At 38.4% G+C, this 24,650-nt stretch overlaps 5 protein-coding genes across 7 annotated transcripts; 4 read left to right on the top strand and 1 right to left on the bottom strand.

The window, feature by feature from the left end:
- The first annotated feature begins 3,369 nt into the window (after positions 1-3,369).
- On the top strand, positions 3,370-3,744 carry LOC103988453 (stigma-specific STIG1-like protein 3). Its single transcript, XM_009406981.2, has one exon. The coding sequence runs from the start codon at positions 3,370-3,372 to the stop codon at positions 3,742-3,744; it is 375 nt and encodes a 124-aa protein (XP_009405256.2).
- Positions 3,745-4,506: 762 nt separating this feature from the next.
- On the top strand, positions 4,507-6,379 carry LOC135613510 (putative pentatricopeptide repeat-containing protein At1g10330). Its single transcript, XM_065110545.1, has one exon. It carries the CDS (start codon positions 4,557-4,559, stop codon positions 5,979-5,981), a length of 1,425 nt encoding a protein of 474 aa, XP_064966617.1. The 5' UTR covers positions 4,507-4,556; the 3' UTR covers positions 5,982-6,379.
- A 2,405-nt stretch (positions 6,380-8,784) lies between these two features.
- Positions 8,785-10,364, top strand: LOC135613509 (mitogen-activated protein kinase kinase kinase 18-like). Its single transcript, XM_065110544.1, has one exon. It carries the CDS (start codon positions 8,920-8,922, stop codon positions 10,246-10,248), a length of 1,329 nt encoding a protein of 442 aa, XP_064966616.1. The 5' UTR covers positions 8,785-8,919; the 3' UTR covers positions 10,249-10,364.
- A 5,798-nt stretch (positions 10,365-16,162) lies between these two features.
- Positions 16,163-20,791, top strand: LOC135614991 (myosin-binding protein 3-like). 3 transcript variants are annotated; one of them, XM_065112914.1, is made up of 4 exons: positions 16,163-18,107; positions 18,218-18,397; positions 18,524-19,902; positions 20,268-20,791. In XM_065112914.1, the coding sequence occupies exons 1-3, from the start codon at positions 16,379-16,381 to the stop codon at positions 19,882-19,884; spliced, it is 3,270 nt and encodes a 1,089-aa protein (XP_064968986.1). In that variant the 5' UTR covers positions 16,163-16,378; the 3' UTR covers positions 19,885-19,902; positions 20,268-20,791. The 3 variants fall into 3 exon arrangements, with proteins under 3 accessions (XP_064968986.1, XP_064968987.1, XP_064968985.1); XM_065112915.1 differs by having other exon boundaries at positions 16,164-18,107; positions 18,554-19,902; XM_065112913.1 differs by having other exon boundaries at positions 16,165-18,107; positions 18,515-19,902.
- A 1,617-nt stretch (positions 20,792-22,408) lies between these two features.
- Positions 22,409-24,048, bottom strand: LOC135614990 (chemocyanin-like). Its single transcript, XM_065112912.1, has 2 exons — positions 23,643-24,048; positions 22,409-22,856 (listed from the first exon to the last, which is right to left on the bottom strand). Exons 1-2 carry the CDS (start codon positions 23,968-23,970, stop codon positions 22,657-22,659), a joined length of 528 nt encoding a protein of 175 aa, XP_064968984.1. The 5' UTR covers positions 23,971-24,048; the 3' UTR covers positions 22,409-22,656.
- Positions 24,049-24,650: the final 602 nt, after the last annotated feature.

The following is a 24,650-nucleotide window of genomic DNA, read 5'->3' as shown; positions in this document are numbered from 1 at the left end:
AATTTAAGATTTTCACTCATATGGATTCATTATATTCTAGGAATATATTCTAGACTCAACTATCCTCATATTATGATTAAGGTAATGAAATATGAATTCCATTGAATTTTAATAGGATAAATAATAAAATATCAAGAAATAATCTTTGAATCTATTTTTTTTTTCATGTAATTTGAAGATTCTTATTTATACAAGATAATCCTAAATATCTAAATGTCTCAGGTTTGTTTTCTTATGAATCTATAACTCAAAATGAGTTGATCGAATTGACTTACTAGGAACCTTGTTCAAGATCTACATAATCATCATTAAAGTTTTTTCTTATTTTGATTCGAGTATAGAAGAATAACTTATCATACTCCTAATCATATGCATAAGAGTACGATTTTATATTTCAATAATCTCGTATTACTATGGAACATCTGGCAAAATATACTAAGCACAAATATTTTACTTTTATAAGAATCTAATAAAAAGGGTAAGGACCCTACTTTATTCATCATATATATCATAAAATTAATTATCCTTATTAGATTTAATAATTTTATTTTATTTTATCTAAGTATCACTCGACTTTATTTATGTATACCTAAAAGTATCAATAATATGATATTTTATATGAATTAAATATATATAGTCATATCTCAAAATATTATCTATAAAGGTGAAAAATATCTCTGTGTAAGCATATATAATCTCAATGAATAAAATTATGTTTCATTTAAATATTTAATTATATGATCATTGTAAAGTTAAGATTTATATTAATTATGTACAAACTATAATATAGAATTCAAAAGTTAATTTTTATTAAATTATAAATATATTAAGTTTATAACTACTAAAAGAAAGATAAAATTGTTAGGATATCCTAACAATTTTAGATAAAGAACTAATTTTTTTTAAAATTGTAGGAATATAGCATACATATTTAACATCAAATGAATTATTTTAGGAGTAAATGATAGGTACCCACAATTATCAATTTTGTTTTAAAATGATTCTTTATAACAATGAATATTTTTTACTTTTATTTGTCTTTGTATTAAAAAAAATATCGGTAATATAAGTTTAAACATAAGAATTAATCAAGCAAGTATTATAAAAAGAATTATATAATATTTGATTTAAAACATACAAAAGTTAGATTTATACATTTCCTTTTTGAAAAGAATCTTATGATTCTTTTTCACATGACCTTTCTTACTATATAATTAGTATTTTGCTATGAAGATTCTTAAGTTTAAATAGTATTTATAAATTTAGGTAATTTGTCCTTCAACTTTCTTATATTTTCACTCAATTTTTACTCACTCCTCAAGTAGTATTCAAAATATTATAAGTTTTTTCTATTTTAATTTTAAATATTTCTAAACAGATATACTAGTAAGCTCATTTAAGTTTTATTTATTCTTAAATTTATTATAATAAATTTTAAATAAGTCAAACTGAGAAGAAATAAAATTAAAAATAATTTATATAAGAAATGACTCAACTATATTTATGTCTAATATTCTTGAGCTTACAACCTTATCATCCATATCGAGAATATAATATTAAATTTCTCAAATATTGTTATATTATATTTAAATCAATACTTTTATTAAAGTGTCAGCTAATTACTTGTTAGTAAATTTAAATTAATCTTTAAATATCCCAATATGTTAGTTGTAAATTACAATAAAGTCTAAATATTATCTTTTAGACTTTTTCTAATAATTTATCTTAATTATTTGTTTCATAGAACATTCAGTAGTTAAGTCTATAATTCTTTTAACTAGTCCAATAAAGATCTATCACACCTAGTATAAATTTCATATGCTCAAGTTATTTATAATAATTTAATCCAAAAAATATATAAATATTATAATAATATAATAAAAAAGTACCACTATAATAAAAATAAAATAAAATAAAATTTTAAATTTTAAAATAGATATTAAACTATTAATATGACCTATATTTCACCTTTGGATGAAATATTGATACATTTAGTATTTATTCAAAATTATTTATGAAGTACTAATACTCTCCTTGTAGAACAGTATTTTACATTTGGGTATACAACCCTAAACTATAAGGATATACAAAACAATATCATTATATTCTATCACATAATTATTCGAAGTAGAATTTTCTTTCGGATCATCTAAATCTCCTAATTATGTATGTAATTATGAATATTATTTTTTATATCATTTATAACTAATTTTTTAATATAATTTTATAACCTATTGGTTTAGACCACTTTGACACTTACAAAGACCAATATAATAATATAAAATATAATTTAAAATATCATATAAATGATAAAATATTTATTATAATTTACATCTCATAATTCTACTAACCCAAGCCATCTTGGCAACTACTAGTTATATAAAACTTAGTGATATAAGTTACAAATAATATTCATCAAAAAATTTAAATATAATTTATATCAAAATAATTTAATAATAATAAAATAATAATTATAATAATCATTGAATATTAATCAACATTAAAAAAACTCATATGATAATTGTAATCATTATAAAACATAAATCATATTTTTATGTAAAAAATAAATATTATTTTAATACTTTTAAACATATATTTTTGAATAACTAAACAAATATCTACAAACAATATTTAAAATTTAATTATCACAAGTAAAATTTTATTAATATGTCATATGAAAATCCTATAAAAGAAAATTATAGTTTATATAATCTAACATGTTATATCTGAAAATCTTGATTATCTTCTAATGACTTTTTCTTCCTGTAAAAAAAACTGCTAATTTATTTAAAGACACATAACTCCAGCATTAAAAGTCATGGCTAATTATCATTTGCCATTATTTTTATTTATTTTTTACTTACTACTGTCCTCCAATTTTCATCACCTACGCATTATTTGTCTATATGCAACAAAATGTGGATTATATCAAGTCTTCTTATAAGAAAAAATAATAATGAGGATCTTAATTATTTCTAATAACAAGAACTAAACGCAACTCTCAGATCTTGTCTGCGTGTGTAACACAAGCTATTGTCTTACCCTTAACCTTGCATTGCACGAGAACACAATGCCTGCAACCACACTCTTCACTCATCACCACCACGGAGAGAAGAGGTTGGTTATATATGTGCTTGTGTAAATATGAGCCGCTTGGCTGCGGCTACGTAGCTTGCTGTGGAAACCCACCCTTTATTACGAGTCTCCTTCCTTTGCTTTCAATGTTCTCTAAGCTTTCTGCACTGCAACTCATCCAGATACAGAGATCTGACTTCCCCCGCCCTTATCTCCTCTCTTATAATTCCCTGTATTCCCCCTCCCCCCCTCTAACCCTAACTTTCTACACTGCGATAGTAGCCTCTTCCTGCCATGAAGCAAGCCACCGTCATCCTCGTGGCGATAGCCATAACCGTAGCTCTCGCTCCGACAGCCATTGGAGACATAGGCGGAGGCCGGAAGAGCCGATTCCTGGCGGCGACGGACGCGAACGGCAAGAAGAAGTGTAGCATCGATCCTTCGGCCTGTTACAGCGCCGGGAGCCCGGGGCAGCGCTGCTGCGGCGACCAGTGCGTCGACACGGGCAGCGACCGCTTCAACTGCGGCGAGTGCGGCAGGCTGTGCAAGTTCACGCAGGCGTGCTGCGGCGGCAAGTGCGTCAACTTGGCCGTCGACAAGAAGCACTGCGGGAGCTGCTTCAACCGGTGCAACAAGACCTGCTTATGTGGGCTGTGTGACTACGCTTAAGTCACACCACTCTTAATCTCAGGCAGATTAGACTCTTAATCTATTGGTTCCAATGCCGATAAATGCGTCCATGTAATTAGCGCTGCTCTTTGAGCTCCATATAATTAAATGAAAATGAAGGGTTATTATGTCATCACATATAATATCATTTTTAATATTTTATTAATGATAATTAATGGAATTTTTATTTTTTTGAATTTATCTATTTGATGACATCAAATAGACAAAATAAAGTAATTAAAAATTATGAAAAAATGTGGGAGAATTGTTGAAAAAAAACTCTTATTCAATATTTTTTTTTGTCTAATGCATAGAATATCCTTTTGATTCCTTTTTGGATCTATCGATGTGTAGGATGAACATATTTAATTATAATATTTTTAGACCATGTTATAATATTTTTATATAAATTTTACATTACATTTTGACACTATGCTAATATATTTTTAGTAATACTAGTGAAACAAATATAGTATTTTTAAAGTATTACTGAAAATATTATAGTATAATACAAAAATTATTGCAATTGGAACAGTTAATCTTAAGGATCGATCCATAGGAAAAAGAAGAAAAAGAGAAAAAAATAGGTGGATAATATATTTCAGGTATGAAGTAAAAAAAGGAGTGATGCAAAAGAATTGGGAAACAGCCCATAATAGATTTTTTTTTTTGAGAATATACCTTAAAAAAATTCAAGTTTATAATATAAAATTAAATCGATCAATTAATAATATAAAGATCTAGAATATTCCGTACCGGCCACGATTTCGTCTCCTTGGCGACGTAGACGCCGGTGGGTTGGTCGTCGCTGCATGCCATGCTTCGAGTTGTTGCTTCAACACTTGCACAGCCACCCGCAGAGGCTGCACCAAATCCACGCCGTTCTCATCACCACTGGCTTCCACCTCGCTTCCCCACCGCGCGCCCTCCTTCCCATACGGCAGGGAAGCAGCGCCGTCTTCTTCTACAACTACCTAATACGGGCTTGCCTACGCCACCGAGACCAGCCCGATACCTCTCTCCGCCTCTTCGCCCAGATGCTCGCCCATGGCGTCCGGCCCAACCGCTACACTTTCCCCTCTCTCCTCAAAGCCGCCGCCGGTGACGCCGCTTCCTCCCCCTCCTCCGGCCGTGCCATTCACGCGCAAGCCGTCCGCCGAGGCCTCCTCCTCGACGACTTCACCAACTGCTCCCTCGTCGATTTCTACGCGCGAGTCGGCGATCTCGGTTCCGCTCGGAAGACGTTCGACGAATTGCCTCAACCGGACTTGGCCTCCCGCAACTCGATGCTCCACGCGCTCTGCGTCCACGGAGATCTCGCGGCTGCCATCGCGCTCTTTGAAAGCATGGTCGACGGGAATGTCATCTCCTGGACGAGCCTCATCAATGGGTACGCTAGAAACGGCGAGTTCCATGAGGCAATCGACCTCTTCAGGAGATGGATCATACAGAAGGACGTGCCCTTGAGACCGAACGAAGCCATGTTGGTCAGCGTCCTCTCCGCATGCGCTAATTTGGATCACCACAGAGCTCTGTTTAGAGGCTTGGAGATTCACGGATTCATCGTGCGGAACGAAGCACCGTTGACGGGATTCGTAGGGACCGCATTGATCGACATGTACAGCAAGCACGGTCACTTGGATTATTGCACAGATGTCTTCCAAGCAACCAGGGAGAAGGAAGTGTGCACTTGGAATGCGATGATCTCGGCGTTAGCCCGGAACGGGAGGGCGGCCAGTGCCCTACAACTGTTTGATGCAATGACAGCCTCAGGGCTGCGGCCGAATCACGTGACGTTCGTGGCCGTGTTGACAGCCTGCGCTATGCAAAAGCTTGTAGACCAGGGTCTGAGGTGGTTCGAGTCGATGTCCATCGAATTCGGGGTGGTGCCGCTGATGGAGCACTACGGGTGCGTCGTCGACCTCCTGGGAAGGGCTGGCTTCTTGAAGGAGGCGATGGAATTCATTAGGAGGATGCCTTTCGAAGCCGACGCCTCGGTTTGGGTTGCTCTTCTGGGGGCTTGCAAGGTCCATGAGAACGTGCAGCTTGGGGATGGTGTAGGGAAGCAGTTGATTGAGCTTCAGCCTTGGCCTGCCGGCCTCTACATGGTTCTGAGGAACATATACGCAGGGGCCGGACGATGGGATGATGCTGCTGGAATGAAGAAAGCGCTGCAGAACTCAGGGATAAAGAAGCCCACAGGGTACAGTTGGATAGTCTCCGGCGACTGCGTTTGAAGATAGCATCATCAACCATCAGAGAATACTTGAAGAGACCAAGGAGCAGCAACACGCACCACCAGAACATCGAACTTGTAGCACATTTAGTCTTTGATGCCGGTGTTTGGTTATGGTATGTGCATGCTGGTTTCGTTTACGAGCTTAAGCACATCATTTAGCCTTTTGGGTTGGAAGCAAAACCTCGTTGTTAGATGATCGCGTAGACAAATTAATTATGTATTTTAGAATAATTAATAAATTAATTATCTCATCAAATCAGATTATGATGACGAAGGGCCACATAGGTATATGAGGTGGACGAACATGTTCTGCATGTCGACATCATGAGGTCGATTTTCACTTTGTACATCTCAATTAATTTAGGGGAATTAATTGACAGATGTCAACTTAAATGATATGAATGCAACAATCTTAGCATATTCGTCTTCCTAGAATTTTGTTTTTAGAAATCAGATGTTGTTGCCTTCAATGGGCATTGGGGTAATGTCTTATGTTATGAAAAAACTTTATAAAGGGTAAATGATGAAGGATGAATTCGAACACCTTTCAATCATCTAACAAAATCTTTATCAGTTAGTTAATATTTTTAAAAATATATAAAATAAGATTTTAAATAATAACTTATAATAAGTAGATTTTATACACCCTGAAAATATATCGAATTAAGTTTTAAACCCTCAAATATATATATATAAATCTGAATTATTTTAGAGGACACATGATGAAATGGATAAGATGTAGGAGCAAATTTATTAGATAGCATAAATTTATTGATTGGTCCTCAATGATGGTATGTTTATCTATGGACATAGTTTTGTGCAGGCTTAATTATAGATTGTCCATGTAATTGACTACTTTTAGCTTTTCGATATCTAACTTTCAAAAATTACATTGAGATACATATACTTAGAAAAGTGAAATATTTAATATCTGTTCTAACAAAATTTATTATTTTTTTAATCTTATAAAATTATTATTTTTAACTCTATATAAGAATCTCAATGTTTTACTAAGTATAAAAATCTCAATATAATTTTTAAAAATATAATTAATTATAAAAATATATAATTAATCTGTATTGTGCATATCGATCCTCGAATCTTATTTTTGTAAAAACCTTACATACTGGGATCATTTTTATAATTTTATTTTTTATTTGGAAAAAGAACAACGACAAATGGAACACCCTACGTCACGAGACTACATTACCTGACGGGACGCCGAGTCGTACTTTGGGTCAATCCCCACGTTCAATTTCGCAACCAGCAGTGGTCAAAATCCGAGCCGGCGGAGTCGCATCACACCAAGAACAACAATGAACCCAGTCAAATCCAATGCCTCGTACTCCAGGCTTTGACCGCTCTTTTATTTGGTGGGTTGAATTCAGAGCACCTGCGACGAGCTCCAACATCGACCTTGATCTCCCACCACGTGAGCAACGAGTTCGGCCGTTTAATTCCGCCGGCAACGTGCGTTTTGTTTGGTGTTACCTCATCATTCGCACCCATGCCTTTCTTAAATTCTCTACTTCACCGAAACAAATACTACATCGAATTTGCATCTGATTGATTACTCATAAAAACGAACTGTTTCATTCGAAGATTTGTATATTCATTAGCCAACATTAATTTTCTGTTGATTTGGTGCCTTACTTCCCCACCGTCTACCCCATTAATAAATCACGATCATGCATGTTAAATAAATCACACAAATTGCGATGACTTCAACGGTTGTCACAAACGACATGTTCAATTAGATGGTTTTGACTCCTTCCAAATTCCCCATTGACATTTATATGGTCTACTCCGAGCTTTTGACAAACCCATTGGAATTTCTCATGAGAAAGTTTCAAACTTAAGAAAATATTAAAAGGGGAATTAAGAGGATAGTATGATATTAGTAAGAATTGAAAGAATAAAATTATTCATAATTCAATAACCTTAAGCTTTTGAGTTGAATTAATACCGATCCTAAACTTTTGGGTTGCACATAATGTAGTTCACCAATTCGATTCGAACGTAACACCAACATGACTCGATATATCGACCAATCATAAGGCCATTAAGAATAAGCCGGCGGCTACTTGTAGATACCAACGTTCTTCCTCCCATCTCTTCTGTCCGCATTCAAGTTTCACTTGTCCAATTAATTCGACATCCAGAAAGTACTTCTCCCTCCCATCATTGCAACAGAGCCCGTGCCCACTCATATCAGACTCCAAAGTGGATGATGAACTACTCTACCTATACAAACAGGGCCACATAAAGGCGGTTCATAATAAAACCAATCCTAATGGATCAATCCAAGAATATAGCTAGGTGCCATGAATCTATCTAATCTAATCGTCAACAATTGCGAGACGCAATGCCAACCTCTTGAAGTCTTGGTAGATCACCTATCAAGCATATGCTCACATATGGGAATAAATTAACAGCATCTACCACTCTCCACCTTACTCCACTCTTCTGTACACAATTTTAATAGGCGGCATATCCACCCTTTATCTTCAAGCCAGCACTGGCATCACCGCTACGAAGATAAGTATCAGAAGCAGAGAACCGAGAAATAGCTACTAAACACATCAAGCAGCTTTGGCTGCACGTGCCATGCGTGTTGGAAAGGTAGCTGCTCTGCTGCATGTCGTGGAGCATGTGTCTTTTACTTTTCCATGCAGATTTATTTTGCTCGGTTTGGGAGGTGGTCAGGGAGCGATGTACTGATTGACTTCAACAGGCGCGTGCACGGCCGCCTTGGGCCAGCGGCGACTTTCTGTGGCCGCCCAAGTAAGAAGAGAATCAAAGCGCGCACGCCAGCAACTAACCCAGAAAACTTCCACCCACATATATATATGTGAAGGTCCTCGCTGAGTTCCGTTCTTTCTCAAGACGAGGTCACACGTCGAACACCTCGGTGACTATTCGCCTTCTCTTGAGCCATGGAGATTGGTGAGTGGCGCCGTGGCCGGATCATCGGCCGCGGAGCCTCCGCTACCGTCTCCCTCGCCACTTCGATGGCCTCCGGCCAGGTCTTTGCGGTCAAGTCCTCGGAGCTTTGCTCCCTACGCGGGGAGCAGAGGCTCCTCTCCGCGCTGGATTCCCCCTTCGTCGTCTCCTACTTGGGGTTCGATGTCACCCCCCCGCACGTGCCCGGCGCTGGTTTCCACTACAATCTCTTTATGGAGTACGCCCCCGGAGGCTCGCTATCCGATGAGATCAAGAGGCAGAGCGGTCGGCTCGACGAGCTCGCCATCCGGTCCTACCTTCATGACATCCTCAGCGGACTGGTTTACCTCCACTCCAACGGCCTCGTCCACTGCGACCTGAAGAGCCAAAACGTTCTAATTTGCTCCGATGGGCGGGCGAAGATCGCCGATTTCGGGTGCGCGCGTAAGGTTGATGGTGACGAAGAACGCCATCAGCCGAGGGGCACGCCCATGTTCATGGCGCCGGAGGTGGCGCGAGGGGAGGAGCAGAGCGCGCCGGCGGACGTCTGGGCCCTAGGCTGCACAACCATCGAGATGGCCACGGGGCGGCCGCCATGGCCGAACATGGCGGACCCCGTCAGCGCCCTCCACCGAATCGCCTTTTCCGCCGACGTACCGGAGTTCCCCAGCTGGATCTCCGCCGAGGGGAAGGACTTCCTGAGCAGGTGCTTGAGAAGGGATCCCCGGGAGCGGTGGACGGCGGAGCAACTTCTCCGACACCCATTTGTTGCCGCTTGCTTTGCGTGCCCTCGACCCGACTCCGGCACAAATTACGACCGCGTTTCACCCAGGAGCACTCTCGATCAGGCCTTCTGGGAGTCGCTCGCCGACGAGGGCGACGAGGCGGTTGGAGAACCATCGGAGGATCCATCCGAGAGGATGCAGTGCTTGATCGGAGGCGGCGCTCCAAGTTGGACGTGGAATGACGGTTGGGTGACGGTGAGAAGCCACGCCGGGGAGGACAGCCTCCCGGCGACGGGTTCCATGACCGAAGACGACCGATCAGTAAACAGAGGGGATAGCGGCGGCACAAGCAGCAGCGATTTCATCTACAGCACTGATCGCATCGACATCGAGCATGTCATGGCCGATGTTGATGACACGAGCATTGCTCGAGTAGAAGAGGGAATCGAGAACCAAGTATTCACGTGTAAAAGAGAGGTCAACTTAGTTAATGGAAATTGCCATTTGGTCATCCACAAGGACCGAATTGACATCCCAAATTGGCCTTTTTGGCTCTGCGCATTTTATCTTTGGCTTTCTTTAATATTCTCCTTCTAACTCTCAATCACGGGACAGGATAGGTTGGCCACAGACTGGATCCAACCTCTAGGTTAGATCATCTAATGCGGCCCTGATGAAGGCGATCAAGATCCACACCTCATTCTTTTCTTTAACTTAAATTACAGCATAATTTAGTTAAGTTCCTCGATGATCTACCTTCATCTTATGAATGTGCTAACTAATTTATCTGGTAAAGATCTTATCGCAACATCGTAATGTTCTGGATTCAAATACTATTTTCATTATTTATCTTAAAAAAAACTAGCAAATAAAGTAGGAATAGCCTACCACACTACTTATCTTTAAAAAAAATAACAAGTAAAGTAGGAGCAGCCTACCACACCTCAAACAATAACAAACTAGAGGGAAAGTTAGATGGGAGAGAAGCGTGGTTGGTGCTCCTAATCTGTTCTATGGCCACCTGCCGCTGTCACAGTAATTCGCAGCATATACAAAAGAAAAGGCCACAAAAGTAGGAAACTGCATTAATCAAGTATATCTAAGACGTAGTCTGGCAGCCTAGCCATATTTTTCTAATGGGTCTGTTTCTCTAAGCTTTACGATCAATGTCAACCCCAACCCATTATGTTAAGTTGACAAACAATTTGCATAAAGAAGAAGGATACAACAAATGCAACCACCATAAATTTCTACTAACTAGTATCTTAATCATGCTTTACGTTTAGTAAGTCTTACTAAATTAAAGCCCTAAAGATATGTTTTGTTGCCTATCCTGTTCTAACAAGCAGTTCAGTGTCTTTAGATTAGCTAATTTGCAACAATTTACAAGCCAATCTGACTATAAAACATTCGAATCCAGACTAAAATGAACAGTTTCAGTCAATATTTAAAATATGGTGATATCCATTATTACTTAGCTTCCAAGTTATCTAGCTCAACTTATAATATTTTTTAAAGAAATTCTTAATGATTTCCTTTCAGAAGAACATGTATAGACGAACAAAAGGAGATTATCAAACTAAAAACATGATCTGTGACTTGGGTTGGTCCCAAACAAAAAGTTGATAAAAGTACAAAAGAAGATTATAGTTCTAAATAATCACCTTCTACTACTAGGCATTTCTATAATATAAACTTGATTTTATAGTTAATCCTAAATTATATTTTTTCTATTCAATTTTAATCTTTAATCGATAATTACAATTTCTTAGTTACATATATCTCAAATGAGATCATGGATGATGGTAATATTAATTGCTCTTGTTACAATTTATATATAAGGAAAATCCACTAATGATATCATTTGATTCAACCTAATTAGGGTAATTTAAAATTTTTCTTACAATTAAAATATTAAAAACCTCATATTATTGACTGAGGTGAAAGACTTCTGATCTCATGAAATTCAAATAGGTCACCACATAGAAACAAAATGTTGATTCTAAATGTTTTCTTTTTTATAATAATTTGTATTAATATTACGACACAATATATAGGTAAGAAATCAATTTCAAGGTAAATGCTACACCAATAACATAATAAAACAAGCATACAGACTAATACATCATATGATTCAAGATATAATGTACAAACATAATAGTAAAAATAATTGCAAGAACAGTATGCAAATTTCAGAAATTTGTAGACTAGAGTAAAAAGCGTGCTCACATAATTTAGAGGTCAATACTTACTGATGAATCTTGAAGTGCATAAACATCATACTGGGCATAATCCTCCAAATAACTCCATAATCAATCTGTTAAAAAAGAAGGCCACTAACATGAGAGATCGATTCAGCTGGCACACTGCCACTCTGATCTTTTTTCCCGACTGTAATGACTGTTGTTATAAGATCAGATTAATAGCAAGGGAAAAAGCAACATCACTTGGTTTTATGTCTTCTAGTCAGAGACCTGCAGGCTTTGGTTCACTCCTACGTGATTTATGGAGCAGATTAAATATGGTTGTAATTTATCCACCTAATTCTTGCAGAAGCTGGTTCGTAATCGAAATTGCATTCTACAATCTTGGATCAGTATATCTTTTTTGAATGTGGAGGAAAATATAACACAATTTCAAAACAATGAAAACCAAATAACCAACCACCAATGTGAACTAAGTAATATCAAGTACAGTGACCATCCATAAGAACTGCACAGTTTGCAAATAAAGATTCTAGATGATACCTCTTATCAGATTCTTCTCTCCATTCAACTTGGTTCGTCTGTAGGGATTTAATTCTCTTTGCAATATCCCATAGGGATCCTTGCAGTAGCTGTTCATAAAGAGACATTGGTGTAAATAATTTAGCATTTTATGGTTTTTTATCTTTCTAATGGAATATGCTAGGTTTCCACAATAACCTAAACCAACGAGTAAAATTTGCAGAGTTACAAAGTATTATAATGGGTCGGTAGAAATGATATCATCAACTCTGTATGTCTTTTCATGTGCACCATGGACCAGCTCACATCCATGCATTGCCCTCATCTCAATGAGGCGAGTGGAACCAATAAGAACATGATCAACAGCATGGTGGGAGACTATCCAAACTTGATCCCACACAAAAACCAAATCTAGTTCTTGCAGATTTATGAAGAAACATCAGAGACTTAAATAGAAGAGATAGTGATTAAGCCTCATGTTTTAGATCTCAATCATCAAGATCTGGCACATACAAGTTTGTTGGCTAGAGCTATTTTGGTTATTTAACAAATCAAAGCAACTTTTCAGACCCCTTGAAATGGATTAAATACTGTGGATTAAATTGACATTCAAGATGTGGCTATCTTAGCTCAGGAAGGGTGTAGAACTGATAAGGGAAATAGAGGATTATACACCCTATATCCCCAGATCAAGAAACTTGCAAATTCTAAAACTAACAACTGGAAAACTCAGGTCAAAAGTCTTCCTTCAAATATCCCAACCTCCAATTTCTTGCCTTATTTGCCATATCATCCGAGTGTTGTCTTTAAAAAGAAGAAACCTATGGAAAATCTTCATCTTCCCACTTCAATGTTGCTTCCTTAAGAAAGTAACAATCAAAACTAAGCCATATACCCCAACTTCGAGTTTCTTATCTTATATCTTATCAAAATTTTTTGGTCCTCTCAACGTTCTTTATCTAAATCATATAAGAAAAATAACAATTCATTGACAAGAAAATCAGGGTCATCTGCCATTTTGGAGAAGTTTGAGATTGTTTTGTTGTGTGTTGTATAGTAATTTTGGTCCGCATCAAAAAATAAATTGCTTAAACTTTAATATATTAGTTTCTTTTACCAAATATATTAGCTTATGAAAAAAATTTCATCCTGTAGAGTCTAGTCTTTGTATTGATTGAAACTTTGCATGGATGCATAGCTTAGATACCGATTAAAATGTGTCAAAAGATTTGATGAAAAGTTTATTTGCAAACTCATGGTAGCTCAATTGACCTGACTTCAGAAATGAGAAAACTAACAACTGCAGCCAGGTCTCCTGGTGCAACTTCATGATCTTTTCACAGAGCACTACCATCCTGTACATTATAGTCTTTGTCAAACCTCAGATCGATGTAAGTGGACAAAGAGAGTATTATACTCCAGGAGATACCAGTCGATATTAGTCAGAATAGATAGATGATCTATGAATAAGATAATACTGAATAGATATAACTTAATTTAATAACAGAAGTAAACTGTTACCAGCCAAATGGATCAAAGCATTGAGCTAAAAAACTCTAATCGATATCATCCTTGTATCTGCTTGAATCTGTGGAACTCCTGCACAAAGTGATGAACAACCAGAGTAAATCCACCATCTAATATTTCAAGATGCAAATCGATAAATAGAAGCCCAGTCTACAAAGAGCACTTGTCCAATGGGTAGATAAGATGGATAAATTACTCACGCTATTGATCATCGTCAGAAATTGGCGACACAATCAACCAAACAATAATAAGCAAGCCAATACCGTTCTTGAATTTCTTCGCATGCAAGCCAAGAAATGTGTCGGACGAATTATCGACAAATACAAACTCAAGCATAGTTTCCTTCCAACCTCAAAAGCAACCGACCCCATGCCGTGCATTCTTAATGAGGGTTCCGCGATTGCAATCCCGCGAAGATATTATGCAGCATGGCATGATTCATTGGAAGCCCTAACGTTTCCCGGATAGAGTGGCGGAACGACAGAGAAGCAGCGCGGGGGAACTATGAAGAATCGGCCACACAGAGATATCATTACCTGGTCGATTACGTCCATCGACGTCGGCTTCTCGATCACGGCGACGCGCAACAGAGCGGAGCACAAGGAGGACGAGAGCGAAGACTCGGCTTCGGAAAAGGAGCGACGAAGATGTAGGTGTGCCCATCTATCCGTCCACCGGCTCGTCACTTTAACCGCAACCATTCATTCAAATCAATTTCACCGGGAAAAGCTCCAACTGACGACCCACATTCGTTTTTTAATTCAAATCAATTTTACGTAGGGTAGTTTTTTTTTGGACGAAAATATCCTCAATCGTTTACCAAAATAATTTAATCACATATGTTATTTAAAAAAATCGATAATTAATTATCATAAAATTTTACAAAATAAAAATTTAATATTAATTATCTGATTCTAAAATAATTACTATTATATTTTTATTTTTTGAGAATTTTATGATAATTAATTATCAAAACTAAGATTTTTTAAATAGTATCAATGATCAAGTTATTTAAGTAAAAATATAACAATATTTTCATCTAAATAAAAAATATTATCTCAAGTAAAATCGAATATGGATGCGGAGATTTTTCTCGGTATAATGTCCTTAATTTTGTCTATTATATTATTTTTTTAAATAAAAACAACCTTAATATTTAATACGTTGCGTGTTACTTATTTTATGTATTTGGTGACGTCAAAATATTGTGACCGAAGAAAAAAATATTGCTATTGGAAAGGAAGGAATCCAATGCTGCTGTTATCCTTTACAATATAAGTTCATCATAACATTCATTATATGCTATTAAACTCCAATAGAAAAAGAAAAAAAATGTGTTGAAGTTGAAATTGAAATCGAAATGGGTTAACGGTTTAGCCGAAGTTTTAGTTCGAGAAGAAAATTCGAAACCACTTGAAATTTCCAAATATGCTTCATCCCCATTACACCCAATCTATTATTTAAGAAATATCAAATTAACAAAAAGAATATTTAAATACAATATGTTGTTGTTCATCCAACATATAAGACGTGAGCAAGACCGACACCTGAACAAGTTAACCTCACAGAAAGTAGTTCTTGAAGCTTAGACCATTAGGCATATCTTATTTGTCCATGTCTATAGTACACTTATAAGCAAGATTGTCTTATTAAGCCATCTCTCCATATCCATTTATATGATCACAAGGGAAATGTGGCACATCCATGTTATAGATAAGCTTGCGACTATTAGAATGAAAACATTGTTTAAGTAAACCGTAATTCCAATACCCATTATATAACAAATCGAATACCTATTGATGTGCATTTATCACAGGAAACATCAAAACAAGTAGGTTTTATGGATATAGAAACATCAAGATGCCAATTGTTCTTAATCACATTTATCTGAGCATCCAAGAAACCTTAAGAAGATTGACTAGAGGAAATTTTCCTAACTTTCCAAAGACTCCCTCACAGACATTTTAGCGAACACATTCCCCGCACTGGGCTGAAGGAAACTACCACAGCAGTCGCGCAGGTGGCGCGTGAAACCCACCGCTGCGTAACCACCCCGAGCGAACAGACACAGCCATGCTTTAAAATTCGTGGGCCATGATGAGACGAGGACGTGAGCTGGGAACTTTATACTTCAACTATACGTTACCTTTTGCCGAGCGGGAGAAAGCGGAAGGTGGCTTAGCCGTGGCAGGGACTCTCTCAACCGTCTGATCCAATCAGGACGCCAGGGGGCAAAATAGCAATCACGGTGTGATCAGAACCCAAAGCTTGGTTTATGCCTCCCATTCTTTCTCCTCATTCTTACTCTGGTCATACCTTTCCTCTTCTTCTTCCGTCTCCTTTGGCCGGCACCTCGTTATCCTGGTCTCCGATCGCCATCTTCGTCGACAAGAGATACCTGTCAATAGCACCTGTCCGCTCTCCTCAAGGTCTTAGATCCATCATCCGATCTCATCGATCCATATATATATCCCATGGCGGCCAACAAATTCGCGACTGTATTGCACCGGAACAGCCACCGGATGGCGTTGATACTGGCATACGCGATCCTGGAATGGGCCCTCATCATCCTCCTCCTGCTCAACGGATTCTTCGCCTACCTTATCGCCCGGTTCGCCGACTACTTCGGCCTCAAGCCCCCCTGCATCTTCTGTTCGCGGGTGGACCACCTCTTCCAGTCCGATGAGGGCCGGCGGCGGTGCGCCCTCCGTGACCTCATCTGCGACGAGCACGCCGCTGAGGTCGCCAAGTTGGGTTACTGCGGCCACCACCGGCGGCTGGCGGAGGCCGGGGAGATGTGCGAGGACTGCTCCTCCTCGTCCCGACCCGTTGAGGTCGCCGTCCTTTCATGGATGAAGCGGATTGAGGAGGGGGAGAAGGATCTGAGGTGCTCGTGCTGCGACGTCGTCCTTGAGAGCGGGTTCTACTCGCCTTACCTCCTCGGTAGACCTTCCGTGGGCAACGTGGAGTATGACCAGAAGGGGAACTTGGTGAATGAGTTCGTTGTGGGCGATCGCAAAGTTCTTAGGGAAGATGATGCCTTGTGCCAAGAAAAGGTGGAGAGCGGGGAGTTGGTATCTGAAGATCAAGCTGATGGACGCCATGAGGAGGAGGAGGAAATTGAAGAAAAGTTTGGTGGTATGGAAGCGATAGGCACTATCATTTCGGAGAGAGAGGTGGAAGAAATAGAAACCCTCATCGAATTCTCTGATGCCGGCCGATTGATGGAAGATGCTTCTTTGGAACTCCTCATTCGGTATCCAGAGAACATACACGGTGAGGACAGGTTGTTTCCAGTGGAGCTGATTGACTCAGCGACCATGACAAATAGACATGTTGCATATGCGTCTGGCAAACAAGATCAGGGAGAGCTTGGGCATGCTGGTGACGCTATCAAAGTTCTTGATACCGGAAGCATCGGAGAGGAGAGAGAAGCAGTAGCTTTTCTTGGAGGAGGGACTGATGTTTTCAAAGTGAATTCTTCTGGATATGGTGAAATGCAGCAAGACGATATGCCGTTTGATATCGGGAGCATTGCAGAGGAGGAGAAAGAATTGCTTTCTGCTACAGAGATGGCTGATATTGTTGAAGTGAATTCTTTAAGGAATGATGGAGTGGAACAAGGAGTGATGGTTCTTGATGTTGGATGCATCATAGAGGAGACAACATTGGCATCTGCTGTAGGGAGTGCTGATGTCACAAAAAAGAATTCTTCTGAGGATGTTTCAGCGGAACATCAAGTTGTTGGTCTTGAATATACAATATGCATGTCAGAGGAGGAAAAGACATTGGTTTCTGCTGGAGAGAGGGCTGATTCTGAGATGGAAGGAGGCCAACAGCATGCTGTGACTCTTGATAAAAGAAGCATATCAGATGAGGAAATAACATTGACTCCTTTCGAAGAGAGTGATGATACCATTGAAGAGAATTTTTCTGATGTTGATAGAGCCCAACAGAATTCCATGACTCTTGATTTAGGAATCATTTCAGCGGAGGAAAAGGTTTCTTCTTTGCATATATTGGAAGGGGATGACATCCTCGAACAGAATTCTGTAGTTCTTTCTGCTTCAGAGCCTACTGGTGAATGCTTATCTGATCATCAAGTTGTTGATTCTCTAGCAACACCAATCATAACACTTAAGGATGCTGTTGTTATTCAAGTGGAATCATTAATGGGCGAGGAAGATCTTCCTAGAACACATGGTAAGATGATTTGTGATTAGAGAAATAATTTAGTAGTCAGTTATTATTTTGTATGCTTATCAATATTGCTCCATCCCAAAATCAAACATAACTTATATTGATGACAACAGCTTATGAAGAAGAAAATAAATTGATCGATGTGGAGACCAATTGTGAAATATCTATAGGGAGTGAGATATGTGACCAGGAATACATGGATCATGCACATCTTCATGAGCCAATTCTAATGTCAGAAAACACACAGGATCAACAAACAGAGAGCTATAATGAGATGACTGCTACAGACAAAGGTAACTATTTCACATCAGCCCTTTTAACCATCTCATGGACAGTCAACTTTTTGTCATTTATATACGACTGCTTATGCTTTTTTCTTATGCCTTGATTATTTCTTTTGTTTGTTGAAGAAATATCAGTCACTGAAACTGAAGCAATTATGATTACAGTGGAGAACCCAGATCATGTAGATGTAGTTGTATCCCAAGAAAATAATGAGATTGAAGAGGAGAGGGCACCTGAAACACCAACTTCGGTTGATGGCATTCATGGTTTACATAAGCGGTTCTTATTCGGAAGGAGAGAATCAGGAACAGAGTCTCTTGATGGAAGTGTTGCTAGTGAGTTTGAAGGGTGTGAGACATTGGCTGTAGATCAGCTCAAAGCTGCTCTGAAAGCAGAACGGAAGGCCCTGAGTGCATTATATGCTGAGCTCGAGGAAGAGAGAAGTGCCGCTGCCATTGCTGCTAACCAAACAATGGCAATGATTACCAGGCTTCAAGAAGAGAAAGCTGCGATGCAGATGGAAGCATTGCAGTATCAGCGGATGATGGACGAACAGTCAGAGTATGACCAGGAAGCCTTAGAACTCCTGAATGAACTGATGATAAAAAGGGAGAGGGAGAAACAAGACTTGGAGAAGGAGCTCGAAGTTTATCGAAATAAGGTTCTACATTATGAGGCCATGGAGAGGAGACGAATGACAAAGCATAAGATCAATGGTAAGGCCAGAACATCTGCTTCATCAAGTGCTGAAGACAGTGATGACCTCTCCTTTGAGTTCCAGGAAGGAGATGAGCATACCTACAGTCCTGATGAAAGCAATCAAAATACTCCATCTGATGCTGTGTTAATTTCAGGGACAGATCAAGGCACTGAAAGGCATCTGATCACACTTGAGGAATCATTGGCTGATTTTGAGGAAGAGAGGCGATCCATACTCGAGCAACTGAGGGCATTGGAAAGTAAACTTTTTACATTGGATGGTGAGGACTCTCATGATTCAAAAGTCATAGACCATGTTTCAGATCAAAATGGCCATGTTTCAAATGGACATCGTGAACCTCCAGGTGATGATTTACATGATTATGCGAACGGTTTCTCAGATGAACTAGAAACTAACAGGAAGCAACCTAGTGAAAGAAGAAACATGGGCTTTAAAGGAAAGCGGCTTCTTCCTCTCTTCGATGCCATTAGTAATGAAAATGAAGATGATATATGCACCGAGGAAGGAGCAGCAGATGCTTCTCCTGAAACAATCTCAAATATTGCAGAAGAGCAGAAAAAGCTTGCAATTGAAGAGGAGGTTTATAACATCAATGAGAGGCTACATGCTCTTGAGGCTGATAGAGAGTTTCTTAAGAATTGCATTGGTTCCTTGAAGAAAGGTGACAAGGGAATACATCTTCTTCAGGAGATTTTAGAACATCTTCGTGATCTGAGGGATGTGGAACTTCGAGCCATGAACTCCTATGATGCTTTGGCTTCATTATCTGCCTAGTGTGCACACAAAATGAAGGTAATTTGATTCTCATCTTTTTAGATGCCATATTTATGGTGCAGGCAAATACTGCTTATCATAATTCCGCTTGCTACTCATTACAGTTTCAAACTGCTTTTATATTTTTACAGTTGGGTCTTCCACATCCAATTTCCACAAAAATTCAGTGCATGTACTAGTCACAAGTTTAACATATCTACATATCAGCATAAACTGACAAGCAAACACACATGCACACACACCCAACGTAAAGAAATAATAAAAGAGATGTCCCACCTACAGGGCATTTACTTGTCTGATTTTATTACAAAGGCCATTGAGAAGAGACAAGCTTTGAAATTCTTATCCCAGCAATCTTTGAACTGAATGGATTTTTATGACAGATGGAGGCTACCTTATCGGAGTTGATCAAACATCTGAAATCTAGTTGCAACAGTAACCATGGTATACAAGAAATGAATGAATGAGTCATGGTATGCAGGTTGGTCATACCAGGGGTGGAACTGAGCTCCTGGTTCTGTATTTTGTTGGTTGCTTTACAGTGTGTGGGAGCAGACCATGGATGGAAGCTGCTTTCCCAGGCCCAGCTTTTTGTGGGGCTTCCTTTTGTTCCATTTCTTTTCCTTTTTTTTCTTTTCTTTTCTTTTGGGCCCAACCCCTTTGCTGTGGGGCAAGGTGGATGAGGCAGGGGAGGGTGGTTGGTCAGCCACTCATAATGTCATTGTAGTAGGAATCATGGCTTTCAAAGTTGTACAGAAGTTTAAAAGGAGAAAGTAGGGTGAATGGACTTCCTTGTGTTCTTTTTTTTATTATTTTTTTCTTCACTTCCTTTTCCTATAGAGGGAAAATGATAGCTGTATGCTGATCTTTGAGTAATGGTGTTTGAATATAATCAATATGTTCTGTATGTTTGGTCATTACATTATGTTCTTGACCCCTCAAGAACTGTAGTGGTCCTTGATATGTGCCTTTGATGCTCTCCACATCCATTTTTATACACAAAAGCTGATATCACTGAAACACCATAATGTTTGCTAGCTTTTCAGTGAGGACAGGTCCAGCTGGTTACTTATACCTAATCCCAAGGTGGGACCATCAGGAAGAACAGGTAATCTAGGTGGGGTATGGCCTTCAAGATGTGCACATGCAACTTGATTACAGAGTGGCCTGGAAAAGGGAACTGGGGATTGCTTTAAGCATCAGTAAAACACTCTCATTCCTTGTGGTACACACTACCTATGAATGGACCTACCTAAAGGCATCATCTGTAAGTGTCACAGGGAATGCAGTTGGAAATATCTTTCTGGTGTGGAGTTGATGTGTGATTTAAGATTAGGTTTTGATCAATCTTTCTAGTAGTAGTTTGCAAAAGTGGAAGAAGGGACATGTGGCCCAACAACCCTAAAACATGGCACTTTACTCTGCTACTACATTTGTCCTCAGATTAGTGATCTCATTCTCATGTTGGCCAGAAAACCTGCAGTATGTGGCCATCAAATGTCAGCCAAGTGATTGGCATTTATACATTAAATTTGAGATCAATTTTGAAGCTTCCTCGGCTTCAATCCACACACAATACAAAAACATCCAGCTGAGAGTAATCAGTTGTCTTGTCATGTCATGGTAGACAACCAACTAGAAGCCTACGGAAGCATTCCAAGAGCAACAAAAATGAGAGAGAGGAGGAGGTTGGTGGACTTGTCTGCAATGGTAGACACACACACTTTTGGCTTTTGCAGCCTTTGACTCCAAGAACAGACACATCTTCCAACTTCTTCTACCTTGATGTGCAGATTGTGCAGGTTCAGCAAGAATGGAAAGAGAGTGGGGTAATACTATCAGCTGTTGTTGATTGGATCAGTATCTTTGCTGGAGTCGACAGAAGGGTGAGTGTATCAAATTTATATGTCATCACAGTAAATCTGTAGAGATCATTTGTATATTATATATTATCACAGTGCTAGAGATCATTTATTAAACATCATTTACTTTATGTAGGCCTTGAAATTATGATTGGATCCGTTGTTGCCTCAATCCAATTTATATCCAATTTTAGATTAAAACGATCAATCTGTAGAGTTGATTGGATCTCGTTCAACAAGATTAAAGTGAATCTTGTTGAACGAGATGGACACTCATATTGAGCACTCTAAGTAGCTATAGACATGTCTTTCACCTCTCTCTCGGGCCTAAACGGATGAGATCTCTTTCGACACAAACATAAATCCTAATCTACTTGTTGAGTGAAGGGATTGGATACTCACTAATGTTTGACATTCTTGTTTATGTTTTATTTGTCTCGTTTTAAGACGAAATATTCTCGTAGCGATATATTTCGATATCATATGATACAATCATCTAAAATTATGAATGATAATGCGAATGCTATCGTACCGATATATTTTGACATAATATGATAGAATCCTCTTCTAATACTCAAGTCAAATAAGGTTCGAGTTTATGATAAAGATGAGGTAGAGAATGAAAAACATTTAAGAGATCGAATTTTATATACCATATGCGGAGACAGCTTTTGTATTGTCGAGAATGATCGGTGAAGATTGTGTGTCCGGACATTAAACTGCAGCACTGCAGTTGGTTCGATGGGTACGATTAGCTGAAACTGTGACTTATAGTGGCAATTTAAGTTCTAATTACACGAGTCATATTACGTATAATGGCAAACGATGCAGTCATAGTCAAACATAACACTGTGTTGGAATCGCGTCAAGAAGAGGAAGACACGTGAACGATGATGACAGAGGGGGGACGCTACACGGCGGTGACGGCAATCTTCATGCCGGACTCGCAGTGGCCGGCGAGGCTGCAGATGAAGTGGTTCGTCCCCCGGGCCAGCGTGACGCGGTCGTTCCCGGAGGTGAAGACCCGCGCGGCCGGAGAAGCCGAGCAGCTCCTGTACCCCGCCGCGCTCACTGCCACCACGTTGTGTGCCCAAGGGTTGTACCTGAACTCTGCATCATTATTGGAATATTAAGTTAAATATTATTATGATTTTGATTCTTAACTTTTAATTAAGATAGGAATTAAGGTTAATTATATATTAACTCCTGTAATTGAATTCTATTAGTATTAAGATATATGTATTTAAAAAAAATATATTAATTTTTTTTATAATTTTAAAAATAAAATAAATAATCTCATTTATTATAATATTATCGGTCACATTGATAAAAAAATATAATAGATTACATCGACATAAAAATAAAAGATAAAAAATAATTTTAATATTTATTCCATTTCTAATAACTTTATTAGTAAAAAGATAATTCTAATATCTCACGTACTAAAATAAGCTCATATGTTTGTATCAATCTAGCGCATAATGTTATATATTATGTTATGTTGTATTTTTTTATCAATATAATTAATAATATTAGAATAAATAAAGTAAAATGATCTTAATATAATTTTTTAAATATATAAATTACGATATTAATAGGATGTAATAATTAACCTTAAGAATTACTATCAAGATTAGTAAAAAAGAATCTTAAATTTATCTATTTATATAAATAAAGACTCATGTAATATTTTAAACGTATAATTGAAAAAAAGATATAGATATAAAAATGAGAGATTATAAGTAATCATATATAATATTTAATATATTTAATATGAGTTTTATTTATTTATTTATGATTTTTATTTTTTTATGTTCATATCTTTTTGGAGAAATTATAATTTACGTCCATTTTGTTAGTATTTTTTTAAAGATAATAAACCGGATTCGAACTCACCGAGTACGTCGCCGGCCGTAAAGCGCTTCCCGCTGGGCCAACCGGCGGTGCTGAAGGTCCAGCCGCCGCTGTCGCCCACGACGAAGGTGGCGGCCCGGGCGACCTCGCTGTGGACAAGGAGGCAGAGCAAAGCGAGCCCCATCGCCACGGCACTGCCCCTTCCCTGAGCCATCACCCCTACAACAGACGAGCAGGAGAGGATGTGTGGAGCGACGGAAAGAAGAGGTGGCCTCTTATGGGCATTGTGGTTATGGACAAGCGGAAGAAATCGCGGTGTGAGCAGGCGAAAGAAGACACGGAAATGGAGGGGAAGGGGTGGTGATGTCATGGTTGTCACTGCGTTCTCTGCCCTTCCGCCGTTAACGTGTCGCTACATGCTACCTTCTACTGTGCTCTACACCATGGTAGTGTAGCTTCTCCTGCGCTTGGTTGGTATTCACGGGTGCATTCACTTGGAGGGGATCGATGCCATTGTTTGGAATTGGGAGCATGTTCGTCAAGATAAAAGGCAAAGGAGATTCCAATCAATCATCGTACTTCATTCGACTGCTTGCTATAATGCAATCGAATATGAACGATGCCATTGTTTCGAATTGGGAGCTTGTTTGTCGAGATAAAAGGCAAGGAGATTCCAATCAATCATTGGAGATAAGTAGCTCATTCGACTGCTTGCTATAATGCAATCGAATAAGATGGCAACCGGTAATGGTCATATTCGAGAGGCATATGAACGAGCACCTGTGTATTTAGCGAGCTGCTCGCTTGCACTCAGTCTTCATCCATTAGAGCAGTTTCTTTGTTGCGACGAGGTCGTCAATTTGTAGGCCTTCGGCTTCTATTTCCCTTTTTTTTTGCCTTTCTTTTTTGGTTTTCTCCATCCATACAAGATTTTTTTCATTTTCGTAAAGTTATTTCGAATATAATATTTTGTAATAATAACAATAATATCGATGATAAAAAAAAATTTGACTAGCTTGACTAATAAAAACTTTACCGGTTGATAATTAG

Source organism: Musa acuminata, chromosome BXJ2-6, assembly GCF_036884655.1.
Source record: "Musa acuminata AAA Group cultivar baxijiao chromosome BXJ2-6, Cavendish_Baxijiao_AAA, whole genome shotgun sequence".
Taxonomy (NCBI): domain Eukaryota; kingdom Viridiplantae; phylum Streptophyta; class Magnoliopsida; order Zingiberales; family Musaceae; genus Musa; species Musa acuminata.
The sequence above is the reverse complement of the archived record's forward strand: the minus strand, read 5'-3'. Positions and strand labels throughout refer to the sequence as shown.

Bases quoted from the DNA above. Each gene is read 5' to 3' on its own strand.
- LOC135614991 (XM_065112913.1), top strand. From the start codon at position 16,379: ATGGCGGCCAACAAATTCGCGACTGTATTGCACCGGAACAGCCACCGG. The intron at 18,108-18,217 runs GTAAGATGATTT...TGATGACAACAG, and splicing joins AGATCTTCCTAGAACACATG to CTTATGAAGAAGAAAATAAA. The intron at 18,398-18,514 runs GTAACTATTTCA...TGTTTGTTGAAG, and splicing joins GATGACTGCTACAGACAAAG to AAATATCAGTCACTGAAACT.
- LOC135613510 (XM_065110545.1), top strand. From the start codon at position 4,557: ATGCCATGCTTCGAGTTGTTGCTTCAACACTTGCACAGCCACCCGCAG.
- LOC135613509 (XM_065110544.1), top strand. From the start codon at position 8,920: ATGGAGATTGGTGAGTGGCGCCGTGGCCGGATCATCGGCCGCGGAGCC.
- LOC135614990 (XM_065112912.1), bottom strand. From the start codon at position 23,970: ATGACATCACCACCCCTTCCCCTCCATTTCCGTGTCTTCTTTCGCCTG. The intron at 22,857-23,642 runs GTGAGTTCGAAT...ATAATGATGCAG, and splicing joins TACGGCCGGCGACGTACTCG to AGTTCAGGTACAACCCTTGG.
- LOC103988453 (XM_009406981.2), top strand. From the start codon at position 3,370: ATGAAGCAAGCCACCGTCATCCTCGTGGCGATAGCCATAACCGTAGCT.